At 53.0% G+C, this 15,005-nt stretch overlaps 3 protein-coding genes across 3 annotated transcripts; 2 read left to right on the top strand and 1 right to left on the bottom strand.

Annotated features, from left to right (window-relative positions):
* Positions 1 to 507: 507 nt before the first annotated feature.
* ETH_00006975 (uncharacterized protein) lies at positions 508 to 2,769 on the bottom strand (the record flags this gene model as incomplete). The annotated part of the gene is made up of 1 exon (XM_013377638.1): positions 508 to 2,769. The coding sequence occupies one exon, from the start codon at positions 2,767 to 2,769 to the stop codon at positions 508 to 510; it is 2,262 nt and encodes a 753-aa protein (XP_013233092.1).
* Positions 2,770 to 3,922: 1,153 nt separating this feature from the next.
* Positions 3,923 to 4,267, top strand: ETH_00006970 (uncharacterized protein; the record flags this gene model as incomplete). Its single annotated transcript, XM_013377637.1, has 1 exon — positions 3,923 to 4,267. One exon carries the CDS (start codon positions 3,923 to 3,925, stop codon positions 4,265 to 4,267), a length of 345 nt encoding a protein of 114 aa, XP_013233091.1.
* Positions 4,268 to 7,267: 3,000 nt separating this feature from the next.
* Positions 7,268 to 14,888, top strand: ETH_00006965 (P-type Ca(2+)-ATPase, putative; the record flags this gene model as incomplete). Its single annotated transcript, XM_013377636.1, has 12 exons — positions 7,268 to 7,735; positions 8,467 to 8,595; positions 8,799 to 9,075; positions 9,678 to 9,875; positions 10,072 to 10,211; positions 10,932 to 11,123; positions 11,558 to 11,653; positions 12,154 to 12,235; positions 12,479 to 12,768; positions 13,028 to 13,307; positions 13,675 to 13,945; positions 14,798 to 14,888. The coding sequence occupies 12 exons, from the start codon at positions 7,268 to 7,270 to the stop codon at positions 14,886 to 14,888; spliced, it is 2,514 nt and encodes an 837-aa protein (XP_013233090.1).
* Positions 14,889 to 15,005: the final 117 nt, after the last annotated feature.

Raw genomic sequence — 15,005 nt, 5'->3', positions numbered from 1 at the left:
CTTGGGTATAGGTGGGGGGCCCCCTTTCCTTGGGTATTGGTGGGGGGCCCCCTAATTCCTTGCAGATGGTGGTTTGAGGTAATGTCTGCTGGCGGCTTTGAGCTGCACCAAGTTTTATTGAATATCTGGTGCAGATACTTCGCGACGGCGGCGGCCTTAGGATCCTCTAGGGTTTAGGGTTTAGGGTTTAGGGTTTGCGCGATGGACACCGGGGCTCTGGCCCGCGGTGTTCTTTGTAGGGCGTAGGATCCGGGGCCGCCAGTGCTTATTGCCAAGCTTAAGGGGGCTAGGGTTTAGAACTTAGGGTTTAGGGTTTAGGGTTAGGGTCACTGCCGGAAACGCGCAGGGACAATCAAACAAATTAATCATTTTAAATGCTTCTTAGTGAATTCAGTTGCACTTAATGTCTTTGGATTATTTTAAACATATTTAACACATTTGATTAAATAATAATGGACATAAAGGGGGCCCCCGAAACCCTTGGGGGCCCCCAGACGGGCTGCAGCATCAGAGTGCGGTGTCTTGCTGCTGCTGCTTATGGTGATGGCTGAGCTGCTGCTGTTGGTGATGCTGCTGCTGCTGATGGTGGTGGTGCTGCTGCTGATGCTGCTGCTGCTGCTCTTCGTGACGGTGGTGCTGCTGTTGATGGTGCTGCTGCTGCTCGCTGTGGTGGTGCTGTTGCTGTTGGCGGTTAGAGTGTTGCTGCTGCTGCTGCCGATGGGGCTCGTGGTGGTGCTGCTGCCCCTGTTGCTGCTGCTGTTCCTGCTGCTGCTGCTCGTGCTGTTCCGGCGGGTGCTCCTCGCGCTCCTGGTGCTGCTGGTGTTCCTGCTGCTGTTGCTGCTGATGGTGCTGCTGCTGCTCGTGGTGCTGCTGCTCGTGGTGCTGCTGCTCGCGGTGCTGCTGCTCGGGGTGCTGCTGCTCGTGGTGTTGCTTCTCGGGGTGCTGCTGCTCGTGGTGCTGCTGCTCCTGGTGTTGGTGATGCGGCTGCTGCTGCTGATCTTGCTGCTGCTGCGTCTGCTCTTGCTGCTGCTGCGTCTGCTCTTGCTGCCGGTCTTCCTCGTGCTGCTGCTGCTGGTCCTGCTGCTGTTGGCCTTGCTGCTGTTGTTCCTGCTGCTGCTCCTCGCGATGGTGGTGCTCCACTTCTACCTGTTGCCGATGGGGTTCCTGCTGCTCCTGCTGCTCCCCCTGCCCGTGCGCTCCCCCTTGCTGCTGCTGCTGCTGCTGCATGCGCAGCCTGCAGCCAGCCCCAAAAGCTGGCAGCAGCTGCATGTAGGCCTCGAAGCCCCGGGTCACCTGCGTGGGCATGCAGCCTGTGGGGAGGGCCCCCAAGGGGGGCCCCCCTCTGTGCTGCAGCTGCAGCAGCAGGGGAAAGTCCGTTTCAGGGTTTAGCTGCGCCTCCGACAGCAGCTTCGGCTGCTCCAGCAAAGAAGGCCAATTCCCCTTTTCCCCATTTGCTGCAGTGGGGGCCCCCCGGGGGCCTTTGAAGGCCCCCAGCCTCCCGCGGCCCCTGCGGGGGGCTGGGGACTTGTCGGAATCTTTTTTATTTTTATTTTTTCTTCTCTTGAAGAGGCTGCGGCCTTTCCTTTTGCTGCCTTTCTCGTCTCCCGCTGCTGCTGCTGCTGCTGCGGCAGCAGCAGCAGCGTCTTCGTTGCCGCTGCTGGAGCTCAGTTCCAGAGAATTGCGGCTGTTAGAGCTTCTCCTTTTTGGTTTCTTTAAGATGCCTTTGAGGCTTTTTCTTCTTTTTGCTGCTGCTGCTCCTTGCTGCTTAGCTTCTCCCTCATCGGATGCTGCTGCTGCTGCTCCTTCTGCCGCTGCCGCTGCGCCTTCTGTTGCTGCTCCTCCTCCTTCTGCTCTCGTTCCCTCTGCTGCTGCTGCGGCTCCTCCTGCTGCTGCCTCTCCTTCCGCTGCCGTTGCTCCTTCTGCTGTTGCTCCTGCTGCTGCTGCCTCTCTTTCAGCTGCTGCTGCTCCTGCTGCTGCTGCTCCTGCTGCTGCTGCTGAGGGCGCCTCGCTGTCTTCACTGTCTTGTGCTGCAGGTGCTTCTCTTGTTTTTTTTCTTCCTCCAGAAAGGCGTCCTCTGCTGGATGCAAGTCTTCTTTTTCTTTTCGGTTTTTCTCTCTTGGTTGCTTCCGCTTCTTTAGTTCTTGCTGCTGCAGTTGCTGCTGCAGCAGACTCTTTTCTGCTTTTCTTTTGAGCCATTTTGCTTATTTTCACGTGGCGGCCCCTCGAAAAAACCGACCTCCTACCCTTCCGCTTGCTGCTGCTGCTGCTGCTGCTGCTGCTGCTGCTAAGGGTGTAGGACCCTGACCTCCAAGAGATCTTTTGTTTCGGTCTCACCACAGGGCCCTCGTCGGGGGCCCCCTGGGAGCCCGCCTGTGGGGCCCCCTGGGGGCCCCCCTGGGGGTTCCCCTGGGACCCCTCCTGTGGGGTCCCCTCGGAGGCCTCCTGGGGGGGCCCCTGGTGGGCCCCCTGGGGAGCCTCTTGGAGGGCCTCCTGGGGGTCCCCCTGGGGGGCCCCCTGGGGGTCCTCTTGAGGAGACCCCTGGGGGGCCTCCTTGGGGGCCTCCTGAGGGGCCTCGTGGGGCATGTCCTGGGAATCCCCCGTGGGGGCCCCTAGGCGGGCCCCCTGGGGGGCCCCTGTAGACTGCTCCGCGGCGAGCTGGAGCCCCAGAGAGTCCCCCAAAGAGGGTACTGGCCCCTGCACGACCCAGCCGTGCAGAATAGTGCAGAAGGCCAGAGTGGCGGCCAGCCAGCGCAGGTGGGGGTCCCCCATGGCTCCCCCTAAGCCCGTACTGCAGCAAAGGGAGGGGGGCCCCCGGGGCCCCTGGTGGCGCCCCACAGCCCCAGGCAGCAGGAGAAGCAGCACAGGCCCGAAGTGCAGCAACTTGGGGGCAAACAGAAGACAAAAAGAAACTAAGACCGGCGCCTACAGCAGCAGATTACCGTGGGCTCAGACCTGCCCCCGAAGGCCTCCCTGGGGCTGCGCACAGAGCCAAGAAGTGCTTTAAAATGCATTAATTTTTAAATATTTTTCTTTTAAAATCCCTAAACAATTGCAAGAGGCTCGCAGTGTGAGGCCCTGGAGAGCCTTCGGGCGGGGCCGCCCAGGAGCGGGCGATCGCAGCGTGGGCCCGAGCCCGGGCTGGGGGCTGGTTTCAGCGGAGTTTCGAGGAAAAATGGGTCAATTTCAATAATTAATTAATTAGAAAAGGTATTTTTAATAAAATTAAGGAAAAATGCTGTGTTAGGGCTCGAGATGCTTCGAAAAACCGACAGCCGCCCTAGAAGACCAGCGGCACAGTCTTGAACAAGACCTTCATGGGTTGCTGCACATGCCCGATCTCTTATATCTGTTCGTTTTCGAGAAAAATAAAACAAATAATTAAAAGTATTCTTTTATATGCTTGCTTAAGAAGATGCCTTATTCTGCACTCGTGCTCGACTTGTGAAGCGGTTCCTGCAAGACAGCGCCGGACCTTTCTGAAAGACCAATGGGCTCTACGGCTGCTGGGCTTTATATCCCCAATATCATCTAATTGAAACTTTTGAATTATTTCAAAATATATTCTTAATGAAAAACGTGCAGAGTACAGTCTCGTTCGCCGGGAAGCCAGGCAGGGTCGCGAGCGGAGAAGGCACCTGCGGCTTTCGCAATAAATTCCATTTTGAACAAACCCAGTCTATTCAACTAAACAAATTCAACTTAGGACAAAACATTTTGTCTAAAAGTGGTAGTTTTTATTGTCTGTTGACAACCTCTATTGGGGTGTATAGTGAGTTACACGGAAGCATGCTTGTCTGGTGTGAACTCGACTTTGCTGCAAGCTCCGACTGAATGCCACGACTCAATGCTCATAGCTTGTTGAAAAGTTGAAACAAATCATTTTGGCAATTGCTTTTTGCTTTTGTGCACTGTGCTCTTTATAATGGGAGAAATCAGTGGCCCACAAGTTCCGCAGCCTCGGCAGTCGCTGCTTCAGCTGCGGGCTCTGCGAAACACAACCAGCTACAAATTGGAAGAGCTGAGCGTCTTAAGAAAAGAAGCAGATGTTCTTGAGCAAAAGCGCCGGTCAATTCTTCGCGAAACTGCGGCTATTCGTGCAGATCAACGGGCAGCAGCAGCGGCAGCCATCCGCCTTGTTCATGCCAACGCCACCAGGGAAACAGAGCGCAGAGCTCTTGAAATGGAAGTATTAGCATTGAAATCTGAGCTTTCCTTGCAAAAAAAAGAACTGGAGGAGATGGAAACTGCGTGGAAAAGGCGCAAGTAGGCTTTTTTGTAAAACCTGAACAGGCAGCAGCCGCAGCCCCGCGCGCCGATCTCAGGGCGGAGCTCATGGCGGAATGCGAGCAGCTGATGTTGAATTTAAAATCGGATTTTAAAGAAAAAGTGGGATTTGTTTTTAATTTTAATTTAAAATTAGCATTTCCGTGCTTTCCCCGCTAAATGGACTCCAATTGCAACTTCGGATTCTTGCAAGCAGCAACGGAGCCAAGCCGCTGATCTCGCCTCCCAAGAAGAACAACTTCGCCGAAAAGTTGAATTCAAAATTCAAAACAATTTGCGTTTGGCGGCTGAGACGGCCGCTCTTAGGGCTCAGGGCCAAGTAAGCAGTTTCGCAATAAACTTGAAAAACTTGAATGAGGAGTGCGCGTTGCACTAGAAAAAATCGACAAAACTCAAGTTTATGTTTCTAATTTGCAAAAATTATTCAAATATTCCACCTTTTTTAATTTTTGAATCTATTTTAAACTTCATTTCATTTTTTACTTCCTCAGGAAGCTGCAGCTCAGCGCCGTCGTATTCAAAACGCAGCCCAAGCCCTGCAGGTGAGGCTTTTGTTTTCATCTTCACAAATTAAAAAACATAATTAATTAATTATCAGACAACTTGGGGAAATACAAATATATATTAAAGTCTAAAAGGCGCAGTTTTTCCGTCCCTGGGGGCCCCCAGAGGGGCCCCCAGAGAAGCTCCTGGGGTTTCATTCCTCTTGGGGACCCCCCAGGCTTTCTTACGGTATATTGCTTACTTCTGTTGCGGGACCTTACTTTACAGACCCTGAACCCTAAACCCTAAACCCTAAACCCTAGCTGAAGCAGCGCAGCAGCAGCTTTGCCTTCTTCCCCTTAAACATTAAAATGTGAGATTTTTGTTCTCGGGAAGTGTCAGTGAGGCTTTTGGAGTAGGCTTTGAAGTGCCTCTTTGCTGTATGCAATTAGGGTTTAGGGTTTAGTGAGTTTTAAAGCATTTAAAAGCTGAAATAAGCCCGGTTGTCGCCTCAAGTGTTTCTAAAGAGGCTAAGTGCTGCTTCATGTCCTTATAAAGCACTTGTCGGGCTTTTAAGAAACCCTCAACCTACAACAGGGGCCCCATGGGGGCCCCTAGAACTTCTGTGGGGCCCCGAGGAGCCTCTAGGGCCATTCGGGGGCCCCCAAAGGGCCCCCCAGCAGCACCGTGGAGGCCCCCAAGAGGGCTGAGGGGGGCCCAATAAGAAGAGTGTACCTACTTAGGGGCCCCCCAAGGTCCCTAGCAGCAGCTCGAGGCCTCAAGGGGGCACCCCACTGTTGCTGCAGGCATTTAGAGCCGCTGGGAGGCCCCCGGGGGGCCCTCCGGGGGGCCCCAGTGGGGGGCCCCAGTGGGGGGCCCCCTTGGGGGCTGGGGAGTCCATTTTGCATTTAGTTTTCACTTTAGCTGCGTTTCGAGCTCCAGCAAAGGGCCTTTTGTGTGTTTCAATGAAACTGTCTTTGCATATGGAGCTTTAGGGGCCTCTAAAGGACTAAAAGTTTGGCCGTGGTGTCTTCAGCAGCAAAACAAATATCGAAAACTTGGGAGCACTGCAGCGCCGCGGGCGCTGCTGCGGCTGCTGCATGCAAACTCTTTGGTGCAAAGGACTTCTAAGGCCCCCGAAGCTTCGGAAAAGGCCTGAGAGAATATAAAGAGGAACATGAAAAGTAAGGGAGTCTTTTCTTGCTGCTGTGTTGCTGCGGTGGGACCTGCAGGCTGCACAGGCTGGCGCCAGACCAGGTTTCGCAGCACTTTCCGGCAAAATGAGCCTTTAAAAACGTGTTCTTGAATTCTAAAAGATGCAAAATTCAAATTCATATCGAATTGGACTTTAATTTGGTGCAAAAAGGCAGGAAAAACGGGTCGTTTCAGCTTGAGGTGGGGCCCGGGCGCCGCTGACGACTGCGGCGCTGTGCCTACGGAAACCCGGGATATACAAATGTGGATTTGTTTATTTTTCGCGGAAAAAAAGAGAGAAAAATGCAAATGAATTAAATCTGAAGAATTTAGGAGGCTCTGAGGAGAGGAGAAAGCCGGAATGAGGGCCCCCTGCGAACGCAGACAAGGTGCAGCAGCAGGAGAGCATCCGCTCACGCAGCAGCAACAGCAGCAGCAGCAGCAGCAGCAAGGACGTCGTTTTCGGTTTTTGCCGGCGCCGAATGAATGAAAGGGATATTTCTGTTGCATTTACAACTGAAATTATCTCTTTTTACCCGAGGGAGCGAAGGAAACGAATGCCCTAGCGGCAGCACTGGCAGCGCGCCAGGGTGAGTTAGTGCCTCTCTACCTCTATTTCTGCCTCCATTTTAAACCCTAAACCCTTCAAAAGTCTCTTCTCCATTTGTCTGCAAGGGTTTGCGGTTTCTATTCCGTTCCCTGCTGCAGGAACTGCCGCCGCAGCCGCCTCAAGTCAAGGGTTTAGGGTTTAGGGTTTCGAATTTAGGGTTTGCCGAAAGTTCCAGGGAGAACCTGCACTGCTGCATGCGCTACTGCCTGACCTGCTGCTGCGCTTCCCATAACTCTTGCTGCGTCTGCCTGTGCTAGCTCGCGGCCCCACAGCGGCAGCAGCAGCACATGCTGCAGCAGCAGCAGTATACACAGCAGCAGCAGCAGCAGCGTACACAGCAGCAGCAGTACCATATACAGCAGCGGCATACAGAGCAGGTGCACATGCAGCAGCAACATACACAGCAGCACCATACACAGCGGCAGCATATGCGGCACGCGCAGCACATGGAGGAGCAGCAGCAGCAGCAGCATATACTGTAGCAGCAGCAGCAGTCCCGGCATATACAGTAGCTGCGGCAGCAACAGCATATATAGTAGGAGCGACAGCATATACAGTAGCGGCTGCAGCAGCATATACAGCAGCAGACACCGCAGCAGCAGCATATACAGGAGAGTGCACAGCAGCAGCAGCAAGTACAGCAGCAGCAGCAGCAGCAGCGCATAGAGCAGCAGGAGCGCAAGAAGCAGAAGCAAAATGAAAACCCTAGGCGGGGGGGGGCCTCCTGAGGGGAGCGCAGGCGGTGCTGCGCCCTCAGCAGCAGCCCCAGCAGCAGCAGCAGGCGGCGGTTCGGCAGCAGCAGCAGACCCTGCAGCAGCAGCAGCAGCTCCCGCAGCAGCAGAAGCAGCCCCCCCCGCATCTCCTGCGGCCCCTCCCGCGGGCGCAGCAGCCCCGCCCCCCGCATCCCCCGCGGCCCCAGCAGCAGCAGCAGCAGCAGCGCCGCACCCCTCCGCAGCAGCAGCAGCAGCAGCAGCAGGGGGGCACCCCACGCTCAGCAGCAGGGGCCCCGGGTCCCGCGGGCGCAGCCTGCTGGGGCCCCGGGTGTCTTTGGAAGTTAAAAATGAAAATGAAGAAAAAAATGAAAACAAATTAAGTCATTTGGACCCTTCAGCTTATCCAGATAGTGTTGAGATGGAAGTTCTGGAAAGACTCAGCAAAAGCCAGGTCCGCTGCTGCTGCTGCTGCTGCTGCTGCGGGGGGGTGGGGGGTGGCGGGTGGTTTGGTGCTGGTGGTGTTGCTGCTGGTGTTGCTGCTGGGGCTGGTGTTGTGGCTGCTGCTGGTGTTGCTGCTGCCGCTGCTGCTGCCGCAGCGGCCCACAGGGTGCTGCTGCTGCTGCGGCGCACTAGGTGCTGCGGCTGCAGCGGCCGACGTTGTTGCTGCTGCATTGGCTGCTGCTGATTCCGTCGCTGCTCTATTAGCTGCTGCTGTGGCTGCTCCATTAGGTGCTGCTGCTGTGGCAACTGTCTCAGCTGCTGCTGCTGCTGCTGCTGCTGCGATTGCTGCTGCCTGCACTGCTGCTGCACTGGCTTCTGCATTAGCTGCTGCTGACACTGCTGCGGATCCACCAACTGCTGCTGCTGCACTCGCTGCTGCTGATGCATTAACTGCTGCTGCTGCATTGAATGCTGCTGCATTTACTTCTGTTGCTGCATTACCTGCTGCTGCACTCCATGTTGCTGCTGCACTCCCTGCTGCTGCTGCACTTCCTGATGGTGCTGCACTACTTGATGCTGCTGCACTACCTGATGCTGCTGCAGTCCCTGCTGCTGCTGCACTCCCTGCTGGTCCTGCACTCCCCGCTGCTCCTGCATTACGTGCTGCTGCTGCACTCCCTGCTGCTGCATTACCTGCTGCTGCTGTGTTACCTGCTGCTGCTGCTGCTGCTGCTGCTGCAGGTTAGCCTAAAGGAGCTGGTTGAGTCCGCTCGAGATGCAGATCCGGAAGCTTTTCAAAAAATGGTGACAGCAACTGAAAAGGAGTTTCCCACTTCCGGCAAAAACAGATTTGCCTCCGCCGACGTCCACGTAGGGTTTAGGGTTTAGGGTTTAGGGTTTGGGGTTTGGGGTGTGGAGTGTGGGGTGGGCTGGCTGGGCGCTACCGGCATCAGGGCGTGCTGCATCGAGCTTGTCAATTGCGAGGGTTTAGGTTAGAGGGTTTAGGGTTTCCCTTCCCAGTGCCAGGGGTTTAGGGTTTAGGGTTTAGGGCTTAGGGTTTGTGGTTTGTGCAGGAACTGGCGCTGGAGTTTGGCTGCGAGGACGTGCGGAAGGGTTTGACAGCAGCAGCAGCAGCAGCAAACCGCGCGCGGTTTGGGGCGAATTGTTTGGAGAGAAGCAGCAAAGACTCTATTTTGAGAGTTTTCATTTCGCAGTTTCTCTCTCCAGTTGTGCTGCTGCTGCTTGTTGCTGCTGTTGCTTCTCTTGTTATGAAGGAGTGGGTCGAAGGCGCTGCCATTCTTGTCATCGTCACCCTCAACGCCTGCCTCGCCACCTACATGGAGCAAAGCGGTAGGGTTTAGGGTTTAGGGTTTAGGGTTTGGGGTTTGGGGTTTGGGGTTTAGGGTTTGGGTTTAGGGTTTGGGGTTTGGAGTTTGGGATTTAGGGTTTGGGTTTGGGGTTTGGGGTTTGGAGTTTGGGGTGTAGGGTTTAGGGTTTAGGGTTTAGGGTTTAGGGTTTAGGCGTTAGGGTTTAGGGGTTGGGGTTTAGGGATTGGAGGTTGGGGTTGGGGTTTAGGGTTTGGGATTTAGGGGTTGGAACTTAGGGTTTAGGGTTTACTGTTTAGGGTCTAAACTGTTTAGTTTAGAGCTTTTTAGAGCTTTCGGGGTTTAGGGTTTGCAGGGTTTAGGGTTTGCAGGGTTTAAAGTTCAAAGCAGCTTTGAAACACAATTATTCTGGCTGTCCAAACCCTAGAACCTTCACAACTCCCTCCAAACCCTAAACCCTAAACCCTAAACCTTCAACCGTTCTGAGTGTCCAAACCCTAGAACCTTGACAACTCCCCCAAACCCTAAACCCTAAACCCCAAACCGTCCTGCGCGTCCAAGCCCCAGAACCTTGGCAACTACCCCAAACCCCAAACCCTAAACCCTAAACCCTAATGCTGCGTTCAGCGAGTTCCGCGTTGGCGAAGCTGGCGAACTTGGCGGCCCCGAGCTGCTGCGTGCTGCGGGACGGCCAGGAGCAGCAAATAGCAGCAGCAGAAGTTGTTCCTGGAGATATAGTTTTTTTGCAAACTGGCAACAGCGTTTGTGCAGACATGCGCTGCTTGGAGCTCACGGAACTCAAAACCAACGAGGCCATTCTCACCGGTGCGCCCCGCTGCTGCTGCCGCTGCTGCTGCTGCTGCTGCTGCTGCGCTGCTGCTGCTGCAGCAGCAGCAGCAGCAGCGGCGTTTTCGGGCCGTTTTCCGCGGGTTTCGCGTCTTTTTGGCTCGTTTTTTCCGCGGTCAGTTCTGCTGCTGAGCAGCAGCAAGCTGCTGCTGCTGCTGCTGCTGCTGGGCTGCAGGAGAGTCCGAAGATGTCACCAAAACGGTCTCCGCAGTTGACCCCGACAGCCCCTTCGCCTCCAACTTGTGCTTCGCCAGCACCATCGTCACCAACGGCAGCGGCCGCTGTCTCGTCTACGCCACGGGCATGGAGACGCAAGTCCGCGAAACCCCATTTTAGGGTTTTCTGGCGTTTTAATGGGTTTTTATAGGGGTTTTCTCTCCCATTTATGAGGGTTTTCTTTGCCGTTTCAACGAGGGTTTTGGTTGGGATTTTGGGGGGCTTCTCGCGGCGTTTTGAGGGTTTTTTCCACCATTTTAGGGTTTTTGCCACTCAAGAGGGTTTCTTTGGGGTTTAAAAAGGGTTTTATTTGCCATTTAAAAAGGGTTTTGTCTTCCATTCAAACAGGATTTTATTTGCCGCTTACAAGGGTTTTATTTGTCATTTAAAAGTTTTTTATCAGCCATTTTAAAGGGGTTTTATTTGTCATTTAAAGTGGTTTTTCTTGAGTTTATAACGGGGTTTTGCTTGGGTTTCAAGAGAGCTTTTGTTGCGAATTTAAAACACCTTTTGGGGGTTTTGGGGGTTTAAGGGACTCTTTCTGAGGGTTTTGGAATTTCTTTTTGGGGGATTTTGAAATTCCTTTTGAAGATTAAAAGAACCAAATTCTAATTCTTTAAAAGTCCCCTGCTGCTGCTGTTGCTGCTGCTGCTGCTGCTACATGCGCTGCACCATACGATCTGCTGCTGCTGCTGCTGCTTCCGCTACTGCAGCAGCTCCCCGCTCCCCTGCTGCCTCCCGGCTGCGCACGCTCTCGCTGCTGCTGCTGCATGTGCAGCTGCTGCTGCTTGTGCTGCTGCTCCTACTGCTGCTGCTCAGGTGGGGCGCATAGCGCTGCAGCTGAAGAAAGCAGCAGCAGCTTCTCGTTTGACTCCGCTGCAGCGGGGCCTCAACAGGCTGGGGGGTTTAATAGGCCTTTTGGCAATTTGTGTTTTGGTGGTTATTGTTTTGGTGGCGGTTTTGACGGGCTACAGAGACCCTGCCCACCCCGACTCCGACCCCGTCTTCACCGTGAGTAAACCCTTTTTTAGGGTTTGCGGCTTTGCAGGCTTCCTGCGCAGCTTTTCGGGGCTTTCGAAGGCTTCAAAATGAGGGTTTGGGGGGTTTAGGGTTTAGGGTTTAGGATTTAGGGTGTTTCTTCGCCGTGATAAAGCCTTTTTAGGGTTTGCAGACGGGTTTAAAGCCAGAGAGCTTGGGGTTTAGGGTATAGGGATTGAAAAGCAGTTTATTGGAGTTTTAGAGGGCTTTGAAATGAGGGTTTTGGGGTGGAGCTTTCGACTGTGACTAAACCCTTTTTTAGGGTTTGAGCTGCTGCTGCTCTTTCCCTTTTTCTTCTTTCAATTCCAGTCCACCAATGAGTTATTATTATTTATTTTATTTACTACTTATTTATTTATTTGTTTAGTTAGTTAGTTAGTTAGTTGTTTTTAATTTTTTTATTTCAGATTGTTTTGGTCGCCGTGGGCTTTGCGGTGTCTTCGATTCCCGAGGGGCTGCCGATGGTGGTGACCATTTGTTTGTCTTTGGGGGCGAGAGATATGGTAATTAATTAAATTAATTAATTAACTTGATTAATTAAATAAATTAATTAAATAAATTAAATTAAATTAATTAAATTAACTTGATTATATTTATTTATTCTTCCAGTTGGAGAAAACGAGCGCTGAAACGGAGCTTGGGGAGGGAAAAGACACCAAGTTGCAAGCTGCTGCTGCTGCTGCTGCTGCTTCTAGTGCTGCTGCTGTTGCTAGTGCTACTGTTGCTGCTGCTGCTGCTGCTGCTGCTACTGTATGTAGACTCTTGCTGCTTCTAGCGCTGCTGCTCTTGCTGCTTCTTACTGCTTCTTCTGGTGCTGCTTCTGTTGCTGCTGCTGGCGTTGCTTCCACTGTTGCTGCTGCTGCTGCTATTTATGCTGCTGCTGCTGTCAGAACTAGTGCTACTGGCCCTACTACACTACACTTGCTGCTGTTGCTGCTGCTCTTATCTTACTGCTGCTGCTATTATCTTACTGCTGCTGTTGCTGCTGCTGCTGCCGCTGCAGGTGAAGCGAAAGGCGAACGTGCGGAAGCTGCCAGCTGTCGAGACACTCGGCTGCTGCTCCGTCATTTGTTCCGACAAAACAGGTTGGTTGTTTATTTATTTGTATTTATTTATTTATTTATTTATTATCTTTATTTATTTATTTAATTATTTATTTATTTATTTATTTATTTATTTATTTATTTGGCTTCACGAAGAGTGCCGAAGTAAGTAATGAAAAGACAAACATCGCAACAAACAAAACAATTAAATAAAACAAAATAAAAATAAATAAAATAAAATAAATAAAAATAAAAATAAAAAAGTGTTTTTGTTTTGCTGCTAAGGGACTTTGACGGAGGGGAAAATGACAGCAACAAGACTAGTTGTCTTTTCGCGGAAGGAGACTGCTGCAGCAGCAGGAGCAGCAGCAGCAGCAGCAGCAGCAGGAAGCAAAGAGGAGGTTGAAAAGGAGACAAAAGAAGCGGCAAAAGGGTCAAATGAAATTAAAAAAGGAAATAAAAATGAAATTAAAAAAGAAGATAAAAACTCTTTTGTTTTTGCTGTTTACCCCACAAAAGGTTTTGACCCGCACGGCGGCTTCTTCGAGCTGCAAAAACTTTCCGAAGGAAAAAAGGTGCGCCTTTTGCTGCTGCTGCTGCTGCTGCTGCTGCTGCTGCTTTCAGTTTGCTGCTCTTCTTTGATTGGCTGCCGCACTTCACGCCTCTTCTTCTTTCCCTTTTGCTGTTTTTTTGCTTCTCTTTTTGTCTTCTTTTGCTGCTGCTGCTGCTCCGCAGCAGCGCAGTTGAGCAGCAGCTCCTTTCCTAAAATTCCAGCAGCAGCAGCAACAGCGGGAAAAGTGTGTTGCTGCTGCTGCTGCTGCTGCTGCTGCGCAGGCAACTATTGCGGCGCTGCATGCACAAGGGGCCTACAACTCATTTGGGCGAGTGCTGATGGACTACGGTGCTGCTGACGCTGCTGCTGCTGCAACAACAGCAGCAGCAGCAGCAGCAGCAGCGGGAGACGCTGCTGCTGCTGCTGCTGCGCGGGCAGACGCAGCTGCTGCAGCACAACTTCGAGCACTTCTTGCTGCTGCTTTTCTAAATTCACATTCCACAAAATTGACAAGAGATCCAAAGACAAAACAGTGGACCACTTCGGGCAACATGAGCGAAGGTAAAGAGCAGCAATTTGCTGCTGCTGCTGCTGCTGCTGCTGCTGTTTGACGGATGCCCGTTTTTGCTCCAGTTGGACTGCTCTTTTGCTGCTGCTACCTTTGCTTGTCGCTTCTTGTCTTTTTTATCTCCTTTTGTAGCTTTTTTCTAAAGTTGCTGCTGCTGCCCCACCCCTCCGTTCCTCTTGCTGCTGCTGCTGTGGCTGCTGCTGCTGCTTGCTGCTACTGTTGTTCGCTTGCTTTCGATCACTTTTTATTCGCCGCTGCTGCTGCTGCTGCTGCTGTTGCTGTTCGCCTGCCATCACTTTGCCTCCCTTCGCTGCTGCGGCTTCCCCTGCTGCTGCTGCTGCTGCTGCTGCTGCTGCTTAGGGGCGTTGGTGGTTGCTGCTGCGAAGGCGGGTTTTGACGGGAGTTTGTTTGAAATGTATCCTCGAGAAGCAGCACTAGAAGTTCCATTTAACTCTAGCAGAAAACTTTCTGCTTCTGTCCACAAGTTGCAAACCCCCAACTCCTTCTGCAGCCTCAGCTTCGCCCGCAGCAGCAGCAGCAGCAGCAGCAGCAGCAGCAGCAGCAAATTCACGCACGTCGCCATCGTCAAGGGCGCACCCGATAAGGCAAGACCGGCCGGCGCCAATCAAGGGTTTAGGGTTTAGGGTTTAGGGTTAGGGTTTAGGGTATAAAGGTCTTAGGGTATACAGGGTTTAGGGTATACAGGGTTTAGGGTTTAGGGTTTAGGGTTCGGGGTTAAGGGATTGCAGTGTTTGGGGTTTACAGGATTTAGGGTTTACAGGGTTTAGCGTTTACAGGGTTTAAGGTACACAGGGTTTAGGGTAAACGGGGTTTAGAGTATACAGGGTTTAGGGTTTAGGGTTTAGGGTTTAGGGTTTAGGGTTTAGGGTTTAGGGTTTGGGTGCTGCAGCTGTACCGGCACTTGGGCTACATGTTGAAGTGCGGGGAAGGCTGCTGCAGCATAGACTGGAGCAGCAAAATGAGCGAAGGCGAGGGTTTAGACATTAAGCAGCAAAACGATGAACTTTCTGCTGCTGCTCTGAGGGTTTTGGCTGTTGCTGCTAAACCCTTAACCCCCGCGCAGCTCCAAACCCTCAAGGAAGCAGAAGGCGCTGACGAGCGCCTCCAGCAGATCCTCGAGGAGCCCCAACGCGTACAAACCCTAAACCCTAAACCCTAAACCCTCGGGGAGGCGGGAGGAGCCGCTCAAAGCCCGCTCGAATGACTCTTCCCAGTGCCCCAGCAGCCCCAAACCCTAAACCCTAAACCCTAGGCGCGGGCGATCTGCTGCAGCCTGCCTTCGTAGCTCTAAACGAGTCGCCTATAAACACTGCTGCTCTGCTGCAACTGCTGCTGCTGCTGCTGCTGCTGCACCTCTGTTTTGCTCTTCCGTTTCGCCGCTGATGCGTGTCGAGACGCCGCCGGCTCCGCTGCTGCTGCTGCTGGACGCCGGTACCACCCGCTGCTGCTGCTGCTGCTGCAGGGTTTGCTGCTGCTGGGACTTGTGGGGTCTTTGGACCCCCCAAGAGCTGGAGTGCAGCAAGCTGTGCTGCAGTGCGGAGCAGCAGGAATAGAAGTGAAGATGATAACAGGAGATCAGCTGAAGACTGCATGCGCTATTGCTGCAGAGCTGGGTATACTGCAGCAGCACCAGCAGCAGCAGCAACAGGGGGAGCAGCAGCAGCAGCAGC

The sequence above is a fragment of the Eimeria tenella genome, genomic scaffold (genome assembly GCF_000499545.2).
Source record: "Eimeria tenella Houghton genomic scaffold, Eth_scaff59, whole genome shotgun sequence".
Taxonomy (NCBI): Eukaryota; Apicomplexa; class Conoidasida; order Eucoccidiorida; family Eimeriidae; genus Eimeria; species Eimeria tenella.
This window is presented reverse-complemented; position numbering and strand designations above follow the sequence as displayed.